Here is a 20,414-nt window from a genome sequence, read left to right on the forward strand (position 1 = left end):
CAGGCCCAGAGTTCAAGCCCCACTTCCGACAAAAAAAAAATCCTAATTTTTTTGAGTCAATTGCTAGACTAATAATCCAAAATAAAAGGCTGAGAGTTCCTTGGTAATAAGCTTGCAATGAGAAAGCCAAATGGATAAAAAAAACTGCCTACCACTAAACATTGGAGGTGACCTGTGACTCAGGCTAGGTCTTAAGCCTCTTATGAGGGTCTTATATCCTAAAAATAAATTTGCCCAGTACTGAGTAATATGTGGGTCAATAATAAATCTGAATCATTAAGTAACTTATTAAATAAATAAAACTTATAAGCATTACACAGGGCTTCCCATTCAAAAGAATTTACTGCATTGTTGAAGGAAAAGTCTCAGAATAGCCTAATAACAAGAATAAAAAATAATTCAAATATATAAAAATGAACTTTAATATAAAATTATACCTTTATTCACCTTTAATGATTAGAATATGGAAATAAGTATTCTGCCAAGGGAGAACATAGTAAAAAACTTATAGACCACTTTTTTGTTATTACTTATTTTATTACAATATTGAGAATGCTTGTTTTAGAATATATCTCTTATCTGAATAATAATACTCTATGAAATTTTTTCAGAAAATGACACTGTGTAAATTATGGTATTCTTACTATTTAATAAGTGATTTAATTTTTTAATTAAAAAATGAAATATAAAAATTTTAGTTCAAGAGCTAGAAAAGATATGTTGTGTTCAATAACTATTATCAGGATGTCAAAAACTACTTATACCTTTAATTTCCTCTTCAAAGCATACTAAAGATGGGGGAAGGCCCATAGAAATAACAACAGGCTTTATAAAGTGAGATATACTACTTACGGTCGGCAGCTTTTCACGAGTGTTTTGAGAACATTTTCTACAGAACTGGAGGGGAAAAAGCCATTCAATTAATTAGACTGAGGAATTTTATGTACACATCTAATTGTATTAAATGATATATATATGATATATGCTCATACATTTAATTATTGCATATTTACATGTCACAACTAATCCTCCTTTCATGTAACAGAACTTTAAGTAATAACTACCTAGTCGCCTCAATGTATTTTTTTTCTCTGCTCTCAATATATTCATTCTCTGCTATGAATAAGAGAGAAGAAAACATAATGTAAAGAGAACAAATCATTTTTAATCTTTACAAAGTAGGCGGTAATGACCATACTTTAATTAAGTACGTTTGGTGGCTAAAAATTTGAAATCGTAATTTTTATTATAGTTCTTTTACAACATCAAAATATAAACAAAAGACATAACAAAATCTGGTGTGCTTCTATTAGCAAATTCCAGACATAAATTTTCATAATCAATTAATGAGAGTTCTATAGCCCTTCAAGGCACCAACTGCTTACAATAATCAAAAAGAGCAACCATCTCTTTGACCAGCTACTTACAAAGTTTGTGAAACACATTTTCCAACATGTTGGTGCTTCAGGTGAATAAAAGAAACCAACACACAAATATACATATAAATTTTAATAAAAAGGCCATGGATACTTGCTTAAATTCATGACCAAAAAGGAATATTAAAAATATTAACTACAGGGGCTGAGAATGTGGCTTAGTGTTAAGAATGCTTGCTTAGAGGATAGGAAGGTGGTTCAGTGGTAGAGCATTTGCCTTGCATGTTTGAGGCCCTCGGTTCGATTCCTCAGCACCACATAAGCAAAAAGAAAAAAGCCGGAAGTGGCACTGTGGCTCAAGTGGTAGAGCGCTAGCCTTGAGCTGAAGAGCTGAGGGACAGCGCCCGTGCTCAGAGTTCAGGCCCCACGACCGGAACCAAAAAAAAAAAAAAAAGAATGCTTGCTTAGTATGCATGAAGCCCTGGTTCTATTCTCAGTAGCATATAAATAAAAAAGTAATAATAAAATTATATTTTAAAATAGTATTAATCATAGTATAATCAAAGTAAGTCAAATACAAACAATATGAAGGGGCATTAAGTAATTTTGAAATAAATGTGTTTGTATAGGTAAAAATAAAGCCCTAAGTCTCACAAAAGGGAGGAATAACTTTTAGACAATACTTCCACCAAACACTTTATCATTAAACATCTTGAAATTCTTAAGTACAGAGGCCTACCCAATTCTCTAAAAGCTAAAGAACTAACTACACTGTGAAGGAATTCCAAGGGATAACATAAAGCAAACTTAGCACAAGCAACTAGTATAACCAAAACTATATAACCAAAAATAAAATAAAAAATAAAAATAACCCACAAAAAACCCTATATCTCATTATTTATCTATTTCATTTAAAAATTACTCAGAAAAAAATGGAGAGCAAATCAGGTACTAATTCCTTAGGAGACTTCTAAATAAATAAATAAAGACCACGGGGCCTTGCTAATCTATTTTCCCTCACCAAAAAGAAAAAAAATAACAAGTTTGCCTGGTAAAAGAAATGAACAAACTTCTCTGAAACTACATTTAAATCTTATTGGAAATCCATGGCCGTTATTTTTCCTTCAGATATAATCAAAATGCTTATGAAAAGGCTATCTGTTCAATACACTCATACCCATCTATATTTACTTACTTACAATACTCAATAAGTAGTTTTTTTCAAGGCAAGAAACAGCACATATCTTGGATCTTCTTTCAGTTTCAATTGAAGAACCATTTATTAAGTTGCAAAATGCAAAGGCAAGGTTTAAAGAACTACTGGTCTGTAACTAAGATCAATTTAAATGAATTTGTCCTTTCCAGTTCTGAAGATTGAGGCCAGGGCCCTGGACATGCTAGAAAAGCACTCTATTACTTGAGCTACAGCCCTGGACCTTTTATTGTTTTAATTTTTTTTTTTTTAGCCAATCCTGGAGCTTGAATTCAGGGCCTGAGCATTGTCCCTGCGCTTCTTTTTTGCTCAAGGCTAGCACTCTACCACTTGAGCCACAGTGCCACTTCTGGCTTTTTCTGTTTATGTGGTACTGAGGAATCAAACCTAGGGCTTCATGCATGCTAGGCAAGCACTCCACCACTAAGCCACATTCCCAGCCTGTTTTGTTTACTTTAAAAACAGGTTTCACTGCAATCTTTGTAAAGGATGAATGACCTAGAATTCACACCTGTCCTGCTTCCGCCTCCTGATTAGCTAGGATTACAGACATGTGCTACCACGTCCAGCTTTAAAAGGTAATTCTAAATGGTAAACTATTTTTCCTAGGAAATTTCAATGCTAAATTTTACTCCTTCTCTAACTATTTGTTTGACAGGTGATGTTACACTGAAAACCTGCTGCTTCGACAGTAACTTCCCTAAGCCAAGAAATTTCCAGATAAATGTTGAAAATGATTGTAGAAATCCTTTAAAAGCTAAACAACTACATGTTTTCTCTAGTTCCCTTCATTCTTTAAGAGGCATAGGATGTTAATTATAACACCTGTTGGAGTCACTTCACTTATTATAAAGACTAAAGTTTGTGGGAATGTGATTTAGTTTATTTAAATAAAAGTCAATTTCAACCCCTTCTTACACATAAGGCTTGTACCATTGGGTTTATGCTCTTTATCCAGAAAAGGGTACAATCTCTCTAACCTGTGATATCTGTATAGTGACCTTTTGTGATTCTTGTAATCTCTCAAGATGAAGGGAACAATGTTTCTGTTTAAAAATAAAATAAAAGGTTAAGGCTAGATGGTACTAGACTGTATTTCACTAATTTTCAGAGGGAGCGAATTACCAGTATACACTTTCCAAATGTTGGAAATTTACAATACTAAAGTGATAACAATGCAAAGTATTCCTTTTTTCTTTAAGTGATAGGGATATACATAGTGACTAAGTCTTGGATGGGTTTTCTTACACTTCCATTTCCTCTTAAAAATGGTATGTTAAAGTTGAAACAGAAAGCCAGAGTAGACCATATAATGGTGCAATTTCCACTTAAAGAGTCAGTTTAAATTTGAATACTAATTCTGCAATTTCCTCAATGCAATATTATAGCTTAGTTTTGTCATCTATGAACAATACCTACCTCATCAAGTTGTTACAAAGATTAAATGAGATGATACATTGGAAGCCTTTAGGCAGCCCAGTATTAAGCATAATGAGTGTCTATTATTATTAATAAACTATTGATACATATTTAACCAAAATAAATTTTACTTTGATTGTAAGAGTTAAAAATTTTTGTGCTCATTTTGCTTTTACATTGATTCTATTGCCTCAAACTGAATGGGAAGTTCCTCTTCAACTGCCACCTCATTATTAAGGACAGAAAGAGTTCTTGTCCTAATTCTGTTGTTTAGAATGAGTTTTTTGTTTTATGTTTTTTTTTTGTCAGTAGTGGCGCCTGAACTCTGGGCCTGGGCACTGTCCCTGAGCTCTTCAGCTCAAGGCTGGTGCTCTACCACCTGAGCCACAGTGCCACTTCTGATTTTTTCTGCTTATATGGTGCTAAGGAATCAAACCCAGGGCCTCATGCATGCAAGGCAAGCTCTCTACCACGGAGCCACCTTCCCAGCCCCTAGAATGAGTTTTTGTTCCAGTTTTTACCAATGAGTCTGTATCTGTGTGAACTTAGCTCTCTGGACCTCAATTTCCTTACAATGACATTCCTTATATAGACATTAATACATGACAAATGCGTTGAAAAGATCTAGGAAGGAAAAGATCTAGGAAAGTCAATGGCCTCCAGTGACTGACAGTGAACTACACAAATTTGGAGGTTTACACCTTTCATCCTAGTTTCATATAGCTATCAGGAAAATATTCACTTCTAAATCCCAGACATATACAGAAAGTGATAGTCAAGACTGCTCACTACCATGTACTTACAACTACACCTGTAAATCTGATTTTTAAATTGATCATTTTTTTCATAGAGAGAAAACTGTAACAGTAGCACATATTAAAAATTACCTTAAATCTTCATAATTTAATGTAAATGCTTAGTTACCATTTTTTTCCTGAAACTTATACCAAACACTTTATGGAAAAATCAGGATTTTTTCTCTGAATCTCAACAAATACACTCTACGTTTATCAAATATTCTCCAACTATTACCTAGTTTTTTGAAACCTGTAATAATTCAGTTAAATGAGCAGTCATTTTTATAGTCACTTGACTCAAAATTAAGGTTACGATCATTTCATAATAAAGTACAACATCTCCATTACTGATGTACATGAACACTGTTCCATTTCTGGCTTTTGGTTGGTTAACCCGAGGTAAGAGTCTTATTGACTTTTCTGTCTGGGCTTCAAACTGCAAATCCTCAGATCTCAGTCTCCTGAGATTACAGGCAGGAGCGACCAGTCAACTTGTGGTAAGGGAAAAAAGGGAAATTCTACTCCCAGCAAGGAAATCCTCACTGAAGTTTCAGTAAGCCACAATACTAATGGTATCCTAATGATAGGTAGCCAGTCCATTCTCTATTGGGAAATGGCATGTGTTCTTGTGCTGGTCAACCTGTACCTGAAATATTTCTCCATGTTGTAAGTGCTCAATTACAGTACCATTAAAGGCAAATTTCTTCTTAACATCTTTATCAGTTCCTCTTCTTTTTTTCTTTTTCTTTCTTTTTCTTTTTTACCATAATTATCAGTGGTCCCTTGGAAAGTAGTAAGGGGTCTTCCTGTTATTTCTCTGTTGAAATACTTATATGGATATAACCCTCTGGGCCAGAAGGAAGCAGGTCATTATCCTTACTTGCATAAGCAAAGAGGTCAAAAGAATGAAAATTTTGAATAGTAGACAAATCATCCCTTTTCCTTGCAGAATCAACCTATGGAAGGAGACTAAGAGATGGCGGGGTTTGAAGTGTCTGGAAGCAGCTGGGTCCTCACTGTGCTTAGTGACTGGGTCCATGGGACAAAAAGTAACGACTTAGGAGAGAGAAATCAACTGATTTCAGTGGTCAAAAGTCAGGTATATTAGATATCCTGCAATTCAGAGAATAGCCCTATATAACAAGTTGGTAAGATTTTCAAATGTCCTACTATAGTTGCTCAATTAAAATTCAGAATCTATGGGGCTGGGAAGGTGGGTCAGTGGTAGAGTGCTTGCCTTGCATGCGTGAGGCCCTGGGTTCGATTCCTCAGTACCACATAAGCAGAAGTAAAAAAAAAAAAAAAAGAAGAAGACAACAAAAGTGTCACTGTGCTGAAGAGCTGAGGGACAGCTCCTAGGCCCAGAGTTCAGGCCCCATGACCAACAAAAAAAAAAAAAATTCAGAATCTAAAACTTAACTGCTTTAAACTATTTTTGCTTAATATTAAGATGTTGCACTTCTAGTATTATTACTGACATATAAATTGAGAAGACAGCATGGTTTAATCTAGTTAACACTGTTATTTCTGAAAAGAAAAAATTGCTATACTTGATTTGCCCAAACAGTATCCCTGTGTACCAATTACAAGTGAAAACTAGTTTAATGGATATTTAAACAAGAGTTTATTAAATTGGCAATTAGCAGACAAAAGTATTTTATCGTATGAGCTGGGAATGTAGTTTAGTGGTAGAGTGCTTGCCTAGCATGCATGAAGACCTGGGTTCGATTCTTAAATATCACATAAACAGAAAAGGCTGGAAGTGGTGCTGTGGCTCAAGAGGTAGAGTGTTAGTCTTGAGCAAAACAGTTCAGGAACATTGTTCAGGCCCTGAGTTCAAGCCCCAGGATTGGTAAAAACAAAAAAATTAAAAATATATCATTAAAAAGGCTTCATGTTGGACTGAAGAAGTAGCTTAACTGATAAAGTACTTGCCTATCATGCATGAGGTCCTGGGTTCAATCCTTATTACCACTTCTTACTCCCACCCCCTTACTCAAGGTTTTTATTATCACCCTTTTATGGTTACCACAATAAGCAATTTGTAATGGAAATTATAAATGGATATTATTTATTTTGGCATTAGTTGTTTTAGCTCTTTCAATCTTACTGATACACTCCCCAGAAATCCACAGTACAAATTCTCTAAGGCTTTCACACATTATTTATATTTCTTATTCATCCTTTGCCTCTATTGATTTTACATGTAGTAAGTCTGGGCTGGTTTTCCTAGTCCTATACTTCTTATTTTGTTTGTATTTCTTTTCTTAACTGTTTTTTGTTTGTTTGGTCTTTTCTTTTTTGGTATTGGGGAATGAACCCAGGATATTGCACTTGTTAGGAAAGTGCTTTGCTACTGAGCTACCTCCCAACCCTATACTTTTTATTTTAATATTCACCTACAATGCTAAATTCTCATTTTCTAATATTTCAGATACAAAATACTTTTTTTTGTTTTTACAGCTTTGTTTTTACAGCTTTTTGTTTTTACAGCTTTTGTTTTACAGCTTTTTGTTTTTACAGCTAAGAGATTCACATTAGCTACAAAATGTGAATACTCTATTTTTTTAGTGTAATGATATGTTTCAAATTTATTATTTTATAATAAAATAGGATTATTTCTCTTTTAAAAGTAAGGGGTTTTTTGGGGGGTGGGGGGAGGTACTACAGTTTGAACTCAGACTTATTCAGTTGTTGTTCTTTCCCCTGAAGTTTTACACATCTAGCCCTGTTAATTGCTGGTTATTTTGGAGATAAAGTATACTGAATTTTTCTGCTTGGGCTGGCCTCAAACTGCTATACTCTGAATTTATTCTCCTGAATAACTAGGATTACAGTGTCCAGCAAGGTAAAGACATTATTGTATTTTGTCACTGAGTAGTTGATGAGCACAGATATTATTATTACCACTATTATATATTAGTGTGTCTTTTTGTTTAGTTCATTTGATTGGTTGGTTTTGGTACTGGGGTTTGAACCTGAGGCCTTATACATGCTAAGCATATACTCCACAATGAGCTAGACCCAACCTGGTTACAGTATTTGTAAATTTCATTTCAGAATAGTTAATTACAAAATACAGAACAGAATCAATTAATTAGAGCTGAATCGATGATTTAAACCAAAATCTCAAACATGCTAATCATGTTTTCCACTGAGCATTCCAATACAATCATAGTATCTCTTTAAAAGAACAGCCATGGTAAAGCTTTACAAAAGGAAGTTTTCCCCAAGAGTAAGGACAATGTGTCACTTCAGAAAGAGACATGGTAAGTATCTTATCAAGATTCAGGGCTAGGCTGTCATAAGCACTAACAGAACACTAATAGAAAATTTCCAGGGTAAACAGTGGTATCACTGAAACAGTGGTATCACTGAAAAGTAACAAATATTTATTTATGATCACATGAGATTTTATAAAAGTGGCTGAATTACAGAATATATATAGCTTTTAAAGTAAGAAGGACAATGTTTGGTAGTGAAACAGCAAAAAAAAAAATACCTTACTGAAGCTGGACACAGGTGGCTCATGCCTGTAATCCTAGCTACTTAGGAAGCTGAGATCTGAGGATTGTTATTCCAAGCCAGCTGGGGCAGGAAAATCCATGAGGCTCATCTCCAATTAACTACCAAAAAACCAGAACTGATGCTGTGGCTCAAAGTAGTACAGCACTAGCCTTGAGTGAAAAAAGCTTAGGGACAGCACTCAGGCCCTGAGTTCAAGATCCATGACCAACCAAAAAATAATAATAATAATAATTTAAAAAAATAGTAACTTGCTGGGTGCTGGTGGCTCACACCTGTAATCCTAGCTACTCAGGAAGCTGAGATCGGAGAATTAAGCTTCAAAGCCAGCTAGGAAGTAAACTCTCTGAGACTCTTATCTCCAATTAACCACCAGAGAACTGGAAGTAGCACTGTGGCTCAAGTGGTAGAGCGGTCTCCTTGAGCTGAAGAACTAAGGGACAGTGCCCAGGTCCAGAGTTCAAGCCCCATGAACAACCAAAAAAAAAAAAAACTCACTGAATAGGACACTGAAAAAACTGCCCCCACCACCTTGCATTTACCAACAGCTTTCACAAGCAGTCAAAAATATCAGACCAATTTCCATAAGATAACTGATTTGAACATAGCTCAAAGGTCTCAGGAACCTATGAAATGGTGAGCCGAGTCATATGTTCCTTAAGTTCATATTTAAGGAAGACTCAGTTCAATCCAAGCTACGCTCCTTATGGCAGAAATAACAAAAAAAAATCTTTACAAAATGTTCTCAAATGGTTGGGTTTTCTTAAACATTCATATATTTATAGCTAAACAATTCAATTTCATGAATTTTACTGTTTTATAACTAAAATGAGTCTCTGTTTTAAAACATGATACTGACTACACTACGGTACTTGTGACCAATGTCCAAAAAACAATTAGGGGTCAGGATCACCTATAGTTATTTTCATAATGCTTTCCATTTATACCACTTCACTATTTCCTTGTCATTGACCTGAATGTCTTTTAAAGTTTACCATTTTCAGCCACTTTCTAAATTTCTATGGAAAAAAATACAGATTGCTGATCTATGTGAATAAAGACTGGGGATTAAGCATATATTAAATACACTGAACTAGGAAAATTACACAAGTAATGTAGCAATGTCTCTAAGACACATAGAAAAACTACACAAATAAGTCTTTAAAGATTTAATTTAGCCAGGCAGTGGTGGCTCATGCCTGTAATCCTAGCTACTCAGGAGGCTGAGATCTGAGGATGGCAGTTCAAAGCCAGCCCAGGCAGAAAAGTCCATGAGACTATTATCTCCAATAAGCCACTAGAAAACCGGAAGTGGAGCTATGGCTCAAGCGGTAGAGCACTTAAGCAGAAGAGCTGAGGGATAGCGCCCAAGCCCAGAGTTCAAGCCCCATGACCGACCAAAAAAAAAAACAAAACATTTCATTTATAAAAGTAAAAGAGAAATTAATACAGGCATATGAAATAGCTCTCTTTGGGGGAAGGGGTTAACATTGTCCAAAAAGAAATGTACTCATTACCTGACTTATGTAACTATAACCCCTCTGTAAATCACCTTTATAGTAATAAAAAAAAAAAACAGCATTCTTTGGAGCCAGGTGCTGGTAGTTCACGCCTGTAATCCTAGCAACTACAGAAGGTGAGATCTGAGGATCGCAGCTCAAAGCCAGCCCAGGCAGCAAAGTCTGTGATACTCTTTATCTCCAATAAACCACCAGAAAACCAGAACTGGTGCTGTGGCTCAAGTGGTAGAGCCCTAGCCTTGAGCTGAAGGACAGTGCCCAGGCCCACAGTTCAAGACCCACAACCAACAAAAAAAAGAGGGGGCAGGGGCCTGGGAAGGTGGCTCAGTGGTAGAGTGCTTGCCTTGCATGCATGAGGCCCTGGGTCCGATTCCTCAGCACCATATAAGCAGAAAATGCCAGAAGTGGTGCTGTGGCTCAAGTGGTAGAGGGCTAGCCTTGAGCTGAAGAGCTCAGGGAAAGCACCCAGGCCCAAAGTACAGGGTCCATGACCAACCCCCCCCCAAAAAAAAAAGAAAAAAAAGAAAAGAAAAGAAAAAGCATTCTTTGGGAGATCACATTTGATCTAAGACAGAAAGCTGAGACGAAATCTTCTTCAATACATAGGTATATGAAAAATGACTAGACATTGAGGAAACAACTTTGAAATTGAAAAGAAATTACTAAAACTAAGCCTTAATCATACATTTAGTAAGAGCATTTTTAGGCCAAACTGTAGGGGGTGATGGGAAAGGGGAATAGAAAAATGGAGAAGAAGGTACACAATATGTGTACATTATGCACATATAGGAAAACTTGAACAAATAGGTAAGAATGGGATAAATGAGACGTGACACTGATCAATGTGCAATTGTACATATAAATGGACATGTTAAATTGAAACCCCTTTTATAATAACCTAATAAGAACAAAAATTAAAACAAAAACACCTAGCTTACTAAGCTATACACAGAACCCTGTTAACAAAGGAAAATGATACTTAACAATCAAGTCTGAAATCACTATTAAAATAAAAAGGCAGATGACCACAGTGCACTTTATATATTTAAAATTAAACTCCAAACACTAAAATGAAAGGCACTGAAAAGCCAGGATGTATATGCAAAAAGCCAATAATAATGAGCAAGGTATTCATAAGTCTAAACATTACTAGCAAATGGCATAAACTAAGGAACGCACATTTATGTAGTTTGTGCTCCCAAAACAGTCAATCTCTGAAAGATACTTCTTTAACTGTTAGAGTATGTCTTCTGGTATATGGATACTCCCTGAGTAATATATAAGGCTCCTTTTCTGAGATATTTACTTTACTTGAAGAATTAAAGTGCAAAATAAATTATGAAGAATGCCAAATATAGTTTACTTCTGCATCTGATCTTAGTCAAAAGTCCATGAAGAGATAAATGTGGATTATTTCTAATGACAGAAATTAAAGTTCAGGAATAAAAAAATCTCTTGCTTTGTCAGTAGAGTGACACCTGTTACAGACATGTTGGAAAAGTTTTGAAAAGTATACCTTTTAGATAGCTTCAAGAGGGTAATGTACTGTCTTTAGGAGTCTAGTTACATAGAAATGAGCATATTAAAATGTGTCTTCACTTGCTTATTTCAAACATCTCAATATTCTTCCATCATGATCAATCCTTTTAAAGCCCTCTCTTCCCAAAGAAGTACTTTAACAGAAACACTTACTTAGGAAACCAATTTAATCCCAGGTGCTCTGTCTTGGAATATAATATTCTTTCTACCATGTCATAAAGTGGTCTCCAAGGTAACTCCAAATCATCTCTTGAAAGAAGCTCCTTTTTCCTAAATTAAAAAACAAAAAACAAAAAACCTGGAAATGACACAGAGCTCAGGGATAGCGCCCAGGCTGAGTTCAAGCCCCATGACTAAAGAAAAACAAAAACCTAATTAATGGGGAAGAAGGAGGAAAAAAAAAGCCAGATTCACATCTGTAATCCTAGCTACACAGGAGGCTGAGATCTAAGGATTATAATTATGGTTCAAAACCAGTCCAGGCAGGAAAGTGAGACTCTTTTTTTATTTTTTATTTTTTTTGGGGGGGGTCTGTTCGTGGGGCCTGAACTCTGGGCCTGGGCGCTGTCCCTCAGCTCTTCAGCTCAAGGCTAGCTCTCTACCACCTGAGCCACAGCGCCACTTCCGGCTTTTTTCTTTTTGCTTATGTGGTGCTGAGGAATCAAACCCAGGGCGCCTCAAGCATGCAAGGCAAGCGCTCTACCACTGAGCCACCTTCCCAGTCCTGGAAAGTGAGACTCTTATCTCCAACTAACCACCAGAAAACCAGAAGTGGAGCTGTAGCTCAAAGTGGGAGAATGCTAGCCTTAAATGGAAAAGGCTCAGGGACAGCACTTAGGCCCCAAGTTTAAGCCTCATGACTGACAAAAAAAATTTTTTTAATAAAAATAAAGTAAAGGGGCTGGGAATGTGGCTTAGGTAGAGTGCTTGCCTAGCATGCATGAAGCTCTGGGTTCCATTCATCAGTACTACATAAACAGAAAAGGTAGGAGATGGTGCTGTTGTGGCTCAAGTGGTAGATGCTAGCCTTGAGCAAAAAGCAGCTCAGGAACAGTGCCCAGGCCCTGAATTCAAGCCCCAGGACCAGCACAATAAATAAGTAAATAAATAAATAAATGTAGAGAAGACATGTCACCATTATTGTAGTTCAATGTCATACTTTTTCTACTTTACTTCTAGAGTATAATCTTTTCAAGAGTGTGTTGGCTGCTTTTGGATAAGCAAAAGAATATGACACCTGTCTTTTCAAGGTACTTGATACGGGGAAATCATTAACATAAACATAACAATGAGGGCCAGGTATCTGCAGTTCATGCCTATAATCCTAGCTACTCAGGAAGCTGAGCTTCAGTAGAAAAGTACATGAGATTCTCTTTAATTACCACTAAAAAGTCAGAAGTGGAGCTGTGACTCAAGTGGTAGGGCATTAGTCTTAAGCACAAAAGCTCAGAGACAGTATCCAGGCCGGGGATCTAAGACCAAGAACTGGCATACAAAAAATAATCAGACAACATACGGTAAGTTGTGTGCTATAAAAGAGAAGTCATCATAAAGGAACTGGCAAACTGTTTTGTTTTGTTGGAAGTACGGGATTTGAACTCAGGGCCTTATGCTTTGCTAGCAGGTTCTCTACCACTTTACTCATCATTTCTACCCCTTTCTATTTTACATACTTTTTTCAGACAGGTTTTCATTTTTTGCCTAGATCAGCATACATTGTTATTATTTATTTACACTTTCCTTATAGCTGGAGTGACAAAGATGCGTCATCCTATCCATGTTTTTATTGACTGAGAGGAAGTCTCACAAACTTTTTGCTCAAGCTGGCCTCACACCACAATCCTAACTCTTCCTCTTGAGTAGCTAAAATTACAGGCATGAGACACTGTACCTGGCTTGCTTTGTTGTTTTTTTTTTTTTTTTTGGTTTGTTTTGTACTGGGACTTGAATTCAGAACCTCGTGCTCTTGTTCAGCATCTTTGCTAACACTTGAGACATGCATCCAGTTCCAACTTTTTTGCTGGTTAATTGGAGATAACAGGCTCAACAATTTGTCTACCCCACTAGCTTTCTACTGGAATCCTTAGATCAGTCTCTCTCAAGTATCAAGGATTACAGGTGTGAGCCATAGGCCCCTGGATTGATTTGTTTGTTGGTGGTGGTGGTGGTCGTGGTCGTGGGACATGAACTCTGCGTCTGGGTGCTATCTCTCAGATCTTCAGCTCAAGATTAGCACTCTGTGCCATTTCCAGTTCTCTGAGGGTTTATTAGAGATAAGTGTCTCATGGACTTTGCTACCCAGGCTGGCTTTGAGCCACAATCATCCAGATCGCAGCCTCCTGAGTAGCTAGGATTACAGATGTGAGCCACCAGCACCTGGCCTTGATTTGTTTTTTGACACACTTATTATGTAGCCTAAGCTGGCCTTGAACTTCCTATGGAGGCCCAGGTTGACCTCAAACTTGAGATCCTCCTGCCTTGGCCTCTATAATCCTGGGATTATACAGGAATGTGCCACAATATCCAGCTGGAATTTTATTTTCAGCTGAAAACCTTTAATTAAAATACACAATTAAATTTATGATGATTATGTGATCTATCCCTAATTGGTTCTCCCTAAAACCTTAAAATAAGGTTTTCTTACCAGAAATTACAGAAAATGGACTTACTTTAATAAATTGATCAAGAGACGGGCAAATCCCTGCATCATGCTGATTTCCAGTTTTGGAATTGATACCAGCTCATACAATAACTTAATAAAAAGAACATGATCTTCTTTGCTAAATTTTCTCCCATAAAGTCGAATATACCTGTAGAGAAAAATAGACAAAGCTTTTCAAAATTATGTTCTTTGCTGTATTATACTAATGTTCACAAAGAAATAACAACAATGGATCAATCAACCTTAGAAAAGAGGGCAATCCTGTCATGCTCAACACGTGGAAAAATCTTAAATAAAAAGTTATGACAATTACAAATGGAGAAATTCTATCAGTTCCTTTTTAGTGTGTGTGTCCGTGTGTGTCCGTGTGTGTCCGTGTGTGTGTGTGTGTGTGTGTCAGTTCCTTTTTAGTGTGTGTGTCCGTGTGTGTGTCCATGTGTGTGTCCGTGTGTGTGTCCGTGTGTCCGTGTGTCCGTGTGTGTGTGTGTGTGTGTGTGTGTGTGTGTGTGTGTGTGTGTGTGTCCGTCCTGGAGCTTGAACTCAGGGCCTGGACACTGTCCCTGATATTTTTGCTCTAAACTACAGCTTTCTACCACCAGTACCCAGCAACAGTTCCATGTACATGTGGTATCTAAAACAACCACGCTCAGAAACACAAAGAATGAGGTTTGCTAACTATTGAAAGGAAAGGAAAACTGGGGACTGCTATTACTGGAATAGCGTTTGAGCCATAAAAGGTGAGAAAGAGTTTCAAAATCCGCTTATACCAGGTGCCAATGGCATAATCCTAGCAACTCAGAAGGCTGAGATCTGAGTCCAGCCCAGACAGCAAAGTCCTTGAATCTCTTATCTATAAGAATTACAAAAAAGCCAGAAGTGGAGCTATGGCTCAAGTAGCAGAGCACTAGCCTTGAGCAAAAACTCTCAAGCACAGAGCCTAGTACCTGAATTCAAGTCCCAGGTCTGGCACAAAGAAAAAACCAAACATAAGCCGGGCGCCGGTGGCTCACGCCTGTAATCCTAGCTACTCAGGAGGCTGAGATCTGAGAATTGCGGTTCAAAGCCAGCCCGGGCAGGAAAGACCGTAAGACTCCTATCTCCAATAAACCACTAGAAAACCGGAAGTGGTGCTGTAGCTCAAGTGGTAGAGCGCTTGCCTTGAGCTGAAGAGCTGAGGGACAGCGCCCAGGCCCAGAGTTCAAGCCCCATGACCGACAAAAAAAGAAAAAAGAAAAACCAAACATGAAAAAGAATCCATTTACAACGTGCATATAGTTAATCCTTTACACTTAAAATGTCTTAAGAGGGTAACTTTATGATGTACACACACAAAATATTAAATACTTTTTATTTATATCTCTCATGTTAAGAATTTTATTTTATTTTTTGGGGGTCTGGTCGTGGGGCCTGAACTCTGGGCCTGGGAACTGTCTCTCAGCTCTTCAGCTCAAGGCGAGCGCTCTACCACTTGAGCCACAATGCCACTTCCGGCTTTTTTTCTTTTTGCTTATGTGTGGTGCTGAGGAATCAAACCGAGGGCCTCAGGCATGCAAGGCAAGCGCTCTACCACTGAGCCACCTTCCCAGCCCTTGATGTTAAGAATTTTACACCACGGCTGGGAAGGTAGATTAGTGGTAGATTGCCTGCCTAGCATGCATGAATCCTGGGTTTGATTCCTCAGACATGCTGTGGCCCAATTGGTAGAATGCTAGCCTTGAGCAAAAGAAGCTCAGGACTGTGCCCAGGCCCTGAGTTCATATCCCCAAGACTGTCCCCCCAGCCCCGCACCGGAAAAAAAAAAAAAAAAGGAATGTTATATTTAAGAAATAAGAGTTGTGGGCTGGGAAGGTGGCTCAGTGGTAGAGCGCTTGCCTTGCATGCTTGAGGCCCTGGGTTTGATTCCTCAGCACCACATAAGCAAAAAGAAAAAAGCCGGAAGTGGTGCTGTAGCTCAAGTGGTAGAGTGCTAGCCTTGAACTGAAGAGCTGAGGGACAGCGCCCAGGCCCAGAGTTCAGGCCCATGACCAGACCCATAAACAAACAAACAAACAAACAAGAAATAAGGGTTGTGGGGCTGGGAAGGTGGCAGGGCTGGCAAAGATTCTCAGATCTCAGCCTCCTGAATAGCTAGGAATAGCTTGAGCCACTAGTGCCTGGCTCATAGAGAATTTTTATTATTTTCATCTTAACAGCAAAGAATCACTGTAAACTTTAATCAAGAGATTACCAAGTATGTAATTTAGTAATAAAGGACATAATGGCAACTGATTTCTCATCAACATGTAATGCTCAATCAAAACACTACTATCTCATCACAGTCTCAACTGGCCTCTATCAGTAACCTGAAATGAGCTTCCTTTGTATCTTTCCTTTGTTAAGCAAATAATCTGAAATATTTTATTTAAATTTTTTGAAGTTGCTTAAAGGCATCATACCACATCTCAATTAGAAGTAAACAGAATAAGAGAACAAACATAGGTTACTGTACTAATTTCAAATTTTATTAAGAAATAGATATGGATGTATATCTGATCATGTAAAGTATTTGTTGAAATGAACTCCAGCAAATGGAAATGAGGTTTCTCTAGGTTGCTTTCTTTTCTTTTGGTCTTTTTGTTCATTTATCTGTCTTTGGGAGAGTAAAGAGGGCACAAAAATGAAGGAACCAAAGCAGAACAAATGCAGCAGTGGAACTCACTAGACACTATGTTGAAAATAAACTATATAAGCCGGGCGCTGGTGGCTCACGCCTGTAATCCTAGCTACTCAGGAGGCTGAGATCTGAGGATCACGGTTCAAAGCCAGCCCAGGCAGCAAAGTCTGTGATACTCTTTATCTCCAATAAACCACCAAAATGCCAGAAGTGGTGCTGTGGCTCAAGTGGTAGTGCGCTCGCCTTGAACTGAAGAGCTGAGGGACAGCGCCCAGGCCCAGAGTTCAAGCCCCATGACCGACAAAAAAAAAACAAACAAACTATATAACTTGTGGGTGGGGACAGGACAGAAAAACTGGGAGAGGGAGAGAGAAGGGGTGATACTGTCCAAAAAGAAATGCACTAATTACCGGACTTAAGTAACTATAACCCCTCTGTGTATATCACCCCCTTTATAATAAAAAATAAAAAATCCAAAATGTAAAAATGACTAATCACAGTATATTTAGGAATTCAGAGGTAAGAACTCCAAATTTACTTAGGATAAATTCCAGTCCACCTAAAATCATAAGCCACTTTGATGAGTATCTTTTTGCAGACAAATATCTAAGTCAACAGAAAAGAGAGCATTATCATTACTTATATGATCTTTAGAACTCCCCAACAGCTAAAAATCAAATTAAATTTACACTTAACCTCCTTAAGCTCCTAAATTATGGCACCGAAGTGCTTTGCAACCTTCCAGAAAGAAATGCTGCAAATTATTAGTCCACTAAGAGCATCTTTTTCTCTCCCCTCCCCCACCAAGCTACTATGAAGACAATGTAGGATATATAAAAATCCTAAAACCATACACCTTCTAGCACTAAGGAAACTTTAAGCACCTAGCCTGGATTACATTAGTGAGGTGAGAGCTGATAACAAAAAACCCAGACCACTGGTCCCAGTAGTTCAAGCCCATACAGCAGTTACTCAGGAAGCTGAAATGTATTTGGAGCCTGCCCCTGCTGATCTCCAATTAACCACCAAAAAGAGAAAATGGAGTTATGGCTCAAGAGGTAAGTGGAGTTATAGCTCAAGAGGTAGAGTGCTAGCCTGTAATCCTAGCTACTCAGAAGGCTGGGATCTGAGAATCGAGGTTCTAAGTCAACCTGGGCAGAAAAGTCCTCGAGATTCTTATCTCCAATTACCCACCAGAAAGCCAGAAATGGCACTGTGGCTCAAGTGGCAGAGCACTAGCCTTGAGCAAAAGAGCTCAAGGACAGCGCCCAGGCCCTGAGTTCAAGCTCCACCAACCAACAACAACAACAAAAAAAACGGGCTGGAGATGTGGCTCAAGTAGTAGAGATCACCAGCTGAGCAAGCAAGCAAGCCAGGTAATACCTCAAAGCATTCAATGAGTTTTAAATCCTAGTACTACTAAAAAGGAGAGGGGGAGATTTACAGATACAATACACACACATTACATACATACACATACAAATAGTCAACACTGAAATATTTCCTCTGGGTATATTTCATTTTTACCTTTTTCTATCTATCTTTTAGTTCATTGAAAAATTTCTAAATACTTTTATAATTAAAATTAACTAAGAATGAACTATAAAACAAAAAGGTATTTCAGGAAAGGCAGAACTAAAAGCTTGGTGTAGATATAATAACTAAAACATCTGAAACAACTTTTAAAATTTTGATTTGGATTAAATTTTACATCTGTAGAACGTTGGGCTGGGTTAGGCCTCCTCAGTAATGAGGATTACAGGCAGGAGCCACCCAGTCAGTGCCTGGCATTATTACAAATTTACAGCTCAGCAAGATGCCTGTACCTGTAATCCTTCCCAGTTACTAAGAAAATAAGAGGCAAGTAGATTTCAAGTCCTGCCCAAGGAAAGTTGGCGATAGTGTATCTCAAAATCAAAATACCATCTGAGCCCCAGAGGCTCAGCCTATAATCCCAGGAGGTAGAGAGAGACAAAAGGATCTCAAGTTCAAGGCCAGCTGACTACAAATTGCAGGTTATTCTGAGTTATTTGGCAAGCTCCTATCTCAAAAGAGGTGTAGCTAGAGGCATGGCACAGAGAGCTTGCCTAATGTAGGAGGCTATGTATTCAAGCCCCAATGCCTCAAGGGGGGAAAAATATGTGTTACCATTTATAGGTGACATTTTACTAATTAAGGTTTCTGGAAGTAATCTACCTTCCCTTAGAATACAAACTATCCCAACTAAAAGCTTCAGGAAGCCAGGGAAGCCAGGCGCCGGTAGCTCACGCCTGTAATCCTAGCTACTGAGGAAGCTCAGATCTGTGGATCACGGTTCAAAGCCAGCCCAGGCAGTAAAGTCCCTGAAACTCTTATCTCCAATAAACCACCAGAAAACCGGAAGTGGCCCTGAGGCTCAAGCAGTTGAGCGCTCGCCTTGAGCTGAAAAGTGCAGGGACTGAGACCAAGCCCCATGACCGACCCCCCCCCCAAAAAGGATTCAGGATCCTGGCAGGGGGTTGTGGTTCAGTGATACAACACTTGCTTAAGGTCCTGGGTTCTATCTTTAATTCAAGAAAAATACATGAATGCAGAAACAAATTCTTTAAGAATCTGCAGTAGCCGGGCACTGGTGGCTCATGCCTGTAATCCTAGCTACTCAGGAGAATGAGATCTGAGCATCACAGGGTTCAAAGCCAGCCTTGGCAGGAAAGTCCATGAGACTCTTATCTCCAATTAACCACCAGAAAACTGGAAGCGGTGCTGTGGTTCAAGTGGGAGGGTACTAGCCTTGAGCTGAAGAGCTGAGGGACAGCGCCCAGGCCCAGAGTTCAAGCCCCATGACCAACCAAAACAAAACAAAAATGTGCAAGGGGCTGAGAATGTGGCTTAGTGGCAGAGTACTTGCCAAGCATGCATAAAACACTAGGCTCAGTTCCTTAGTACCATATAAACAGAAAAAGCCAGAAATGGCTCTTTGGCTCAAGTGCTTGCTAGCTTTGAGCAAAAGAAATGCAGGGACAGTGTGCATGCTCTGAGTTCAAGCCCCAGGATTGGGAAAAAAACAAAAAACGAAACAACAACAAAAACCACTGAGTAAAATAAAATTTGTCAGCTGGGTGCCTGTGGCTAAAGCCTGTAATCCTAGCAACTCACCTGAGGACTGCAGTTCGAAGCCAGCCTGGACTCCTAACTCCAATTAACCACCAGAAAAACGGGAAGTGGTGCTGTGGCTCCAAGTGGTAAAGCCTAACCTTGAGTGAAATAGCTCAGAGACAGGGCCCAAGTCCTGAGTTCAAGCCCCACAACAAAAACAGAAACAAAAGCAAAAAACAACTTGATGGCAAAAAATAAACACCTGCCCTTTAACACCATTTGAAGATTGTAGAGCTGCAATTTTATTTTTATTTTTACTTTATGCAGTACTGATGTTCATAGCTGTTACACAGGTATTTTTACCATTTGACTCACACCTCTAGACTATTAAAAAGTATTTTAAGCCGGGTGCCAGTGGCTCATGCCTGTAATCCTAGCTACTCAGGAGGCTGAGATCTGAGGATTGTGGTTCAAAGCCAGCCCGGGCAGGAAAGTCCATGAGACTCTTATTTCCAATAAACTACCAGAAAACCGGAAGTGGCGCTATAGCTCAAGTGGTACAGTGCTAGCCTTGAGTTGAAGAGCTGAGGGACAGCATTTCGGGCCCAGAGTTCAAGCCCATGACTGACCAAAAA

At 38.4% G+C, this 20,414-nt stretch overlaps 1 protein-coding gene across 1 annotated transcript in view; it reads right to left on the reverse strand.

Moving 5' to 3' along the window:
- The window catches only part of Psme4 (proteasome (prosome, macropain) activator subunit 4), a 100,768-nt gene that overhangs the window by 71,951 nt on the left and 8,403 nt on the right, over nt 1–20,414 (reverse strand). The window contains exons 2-4 of the mRNA XM_013017913.1: nt 14,059–14,199; nt 11,543–11,659; nt 853–897 (exon numbers count right to left, since the gene is read on the reverse strand). Coding sequence (XP_012873367.1) covers nt 853–897; nt 11,543–11,659; nt 14,059–14,099 — 203 coding nt within the window. The 5' untranslated portion in view covers nt 14,100–14,199. The remainder of the gene's footprint in view (nt 1–852; nt 898–11,542; nt 11,660–14,058; nt 14,200–20,414) is intronic.

Source organism: Dipodomys ordii, unplaced genomic scaffold, assembly GCF_000151885.1.
Source record: "Dipodomys ordii isolate 6190 unplaced genomic scaffold, Dord_2.0 Scaffold37, whole genome shotgun sequence".
Lineage (NCBI taxonomy): Eukaryota > Metazoa > Chordata > Mammalia > Rodentia > Heteromyidae > Dipodomys > Dipodomys ordii.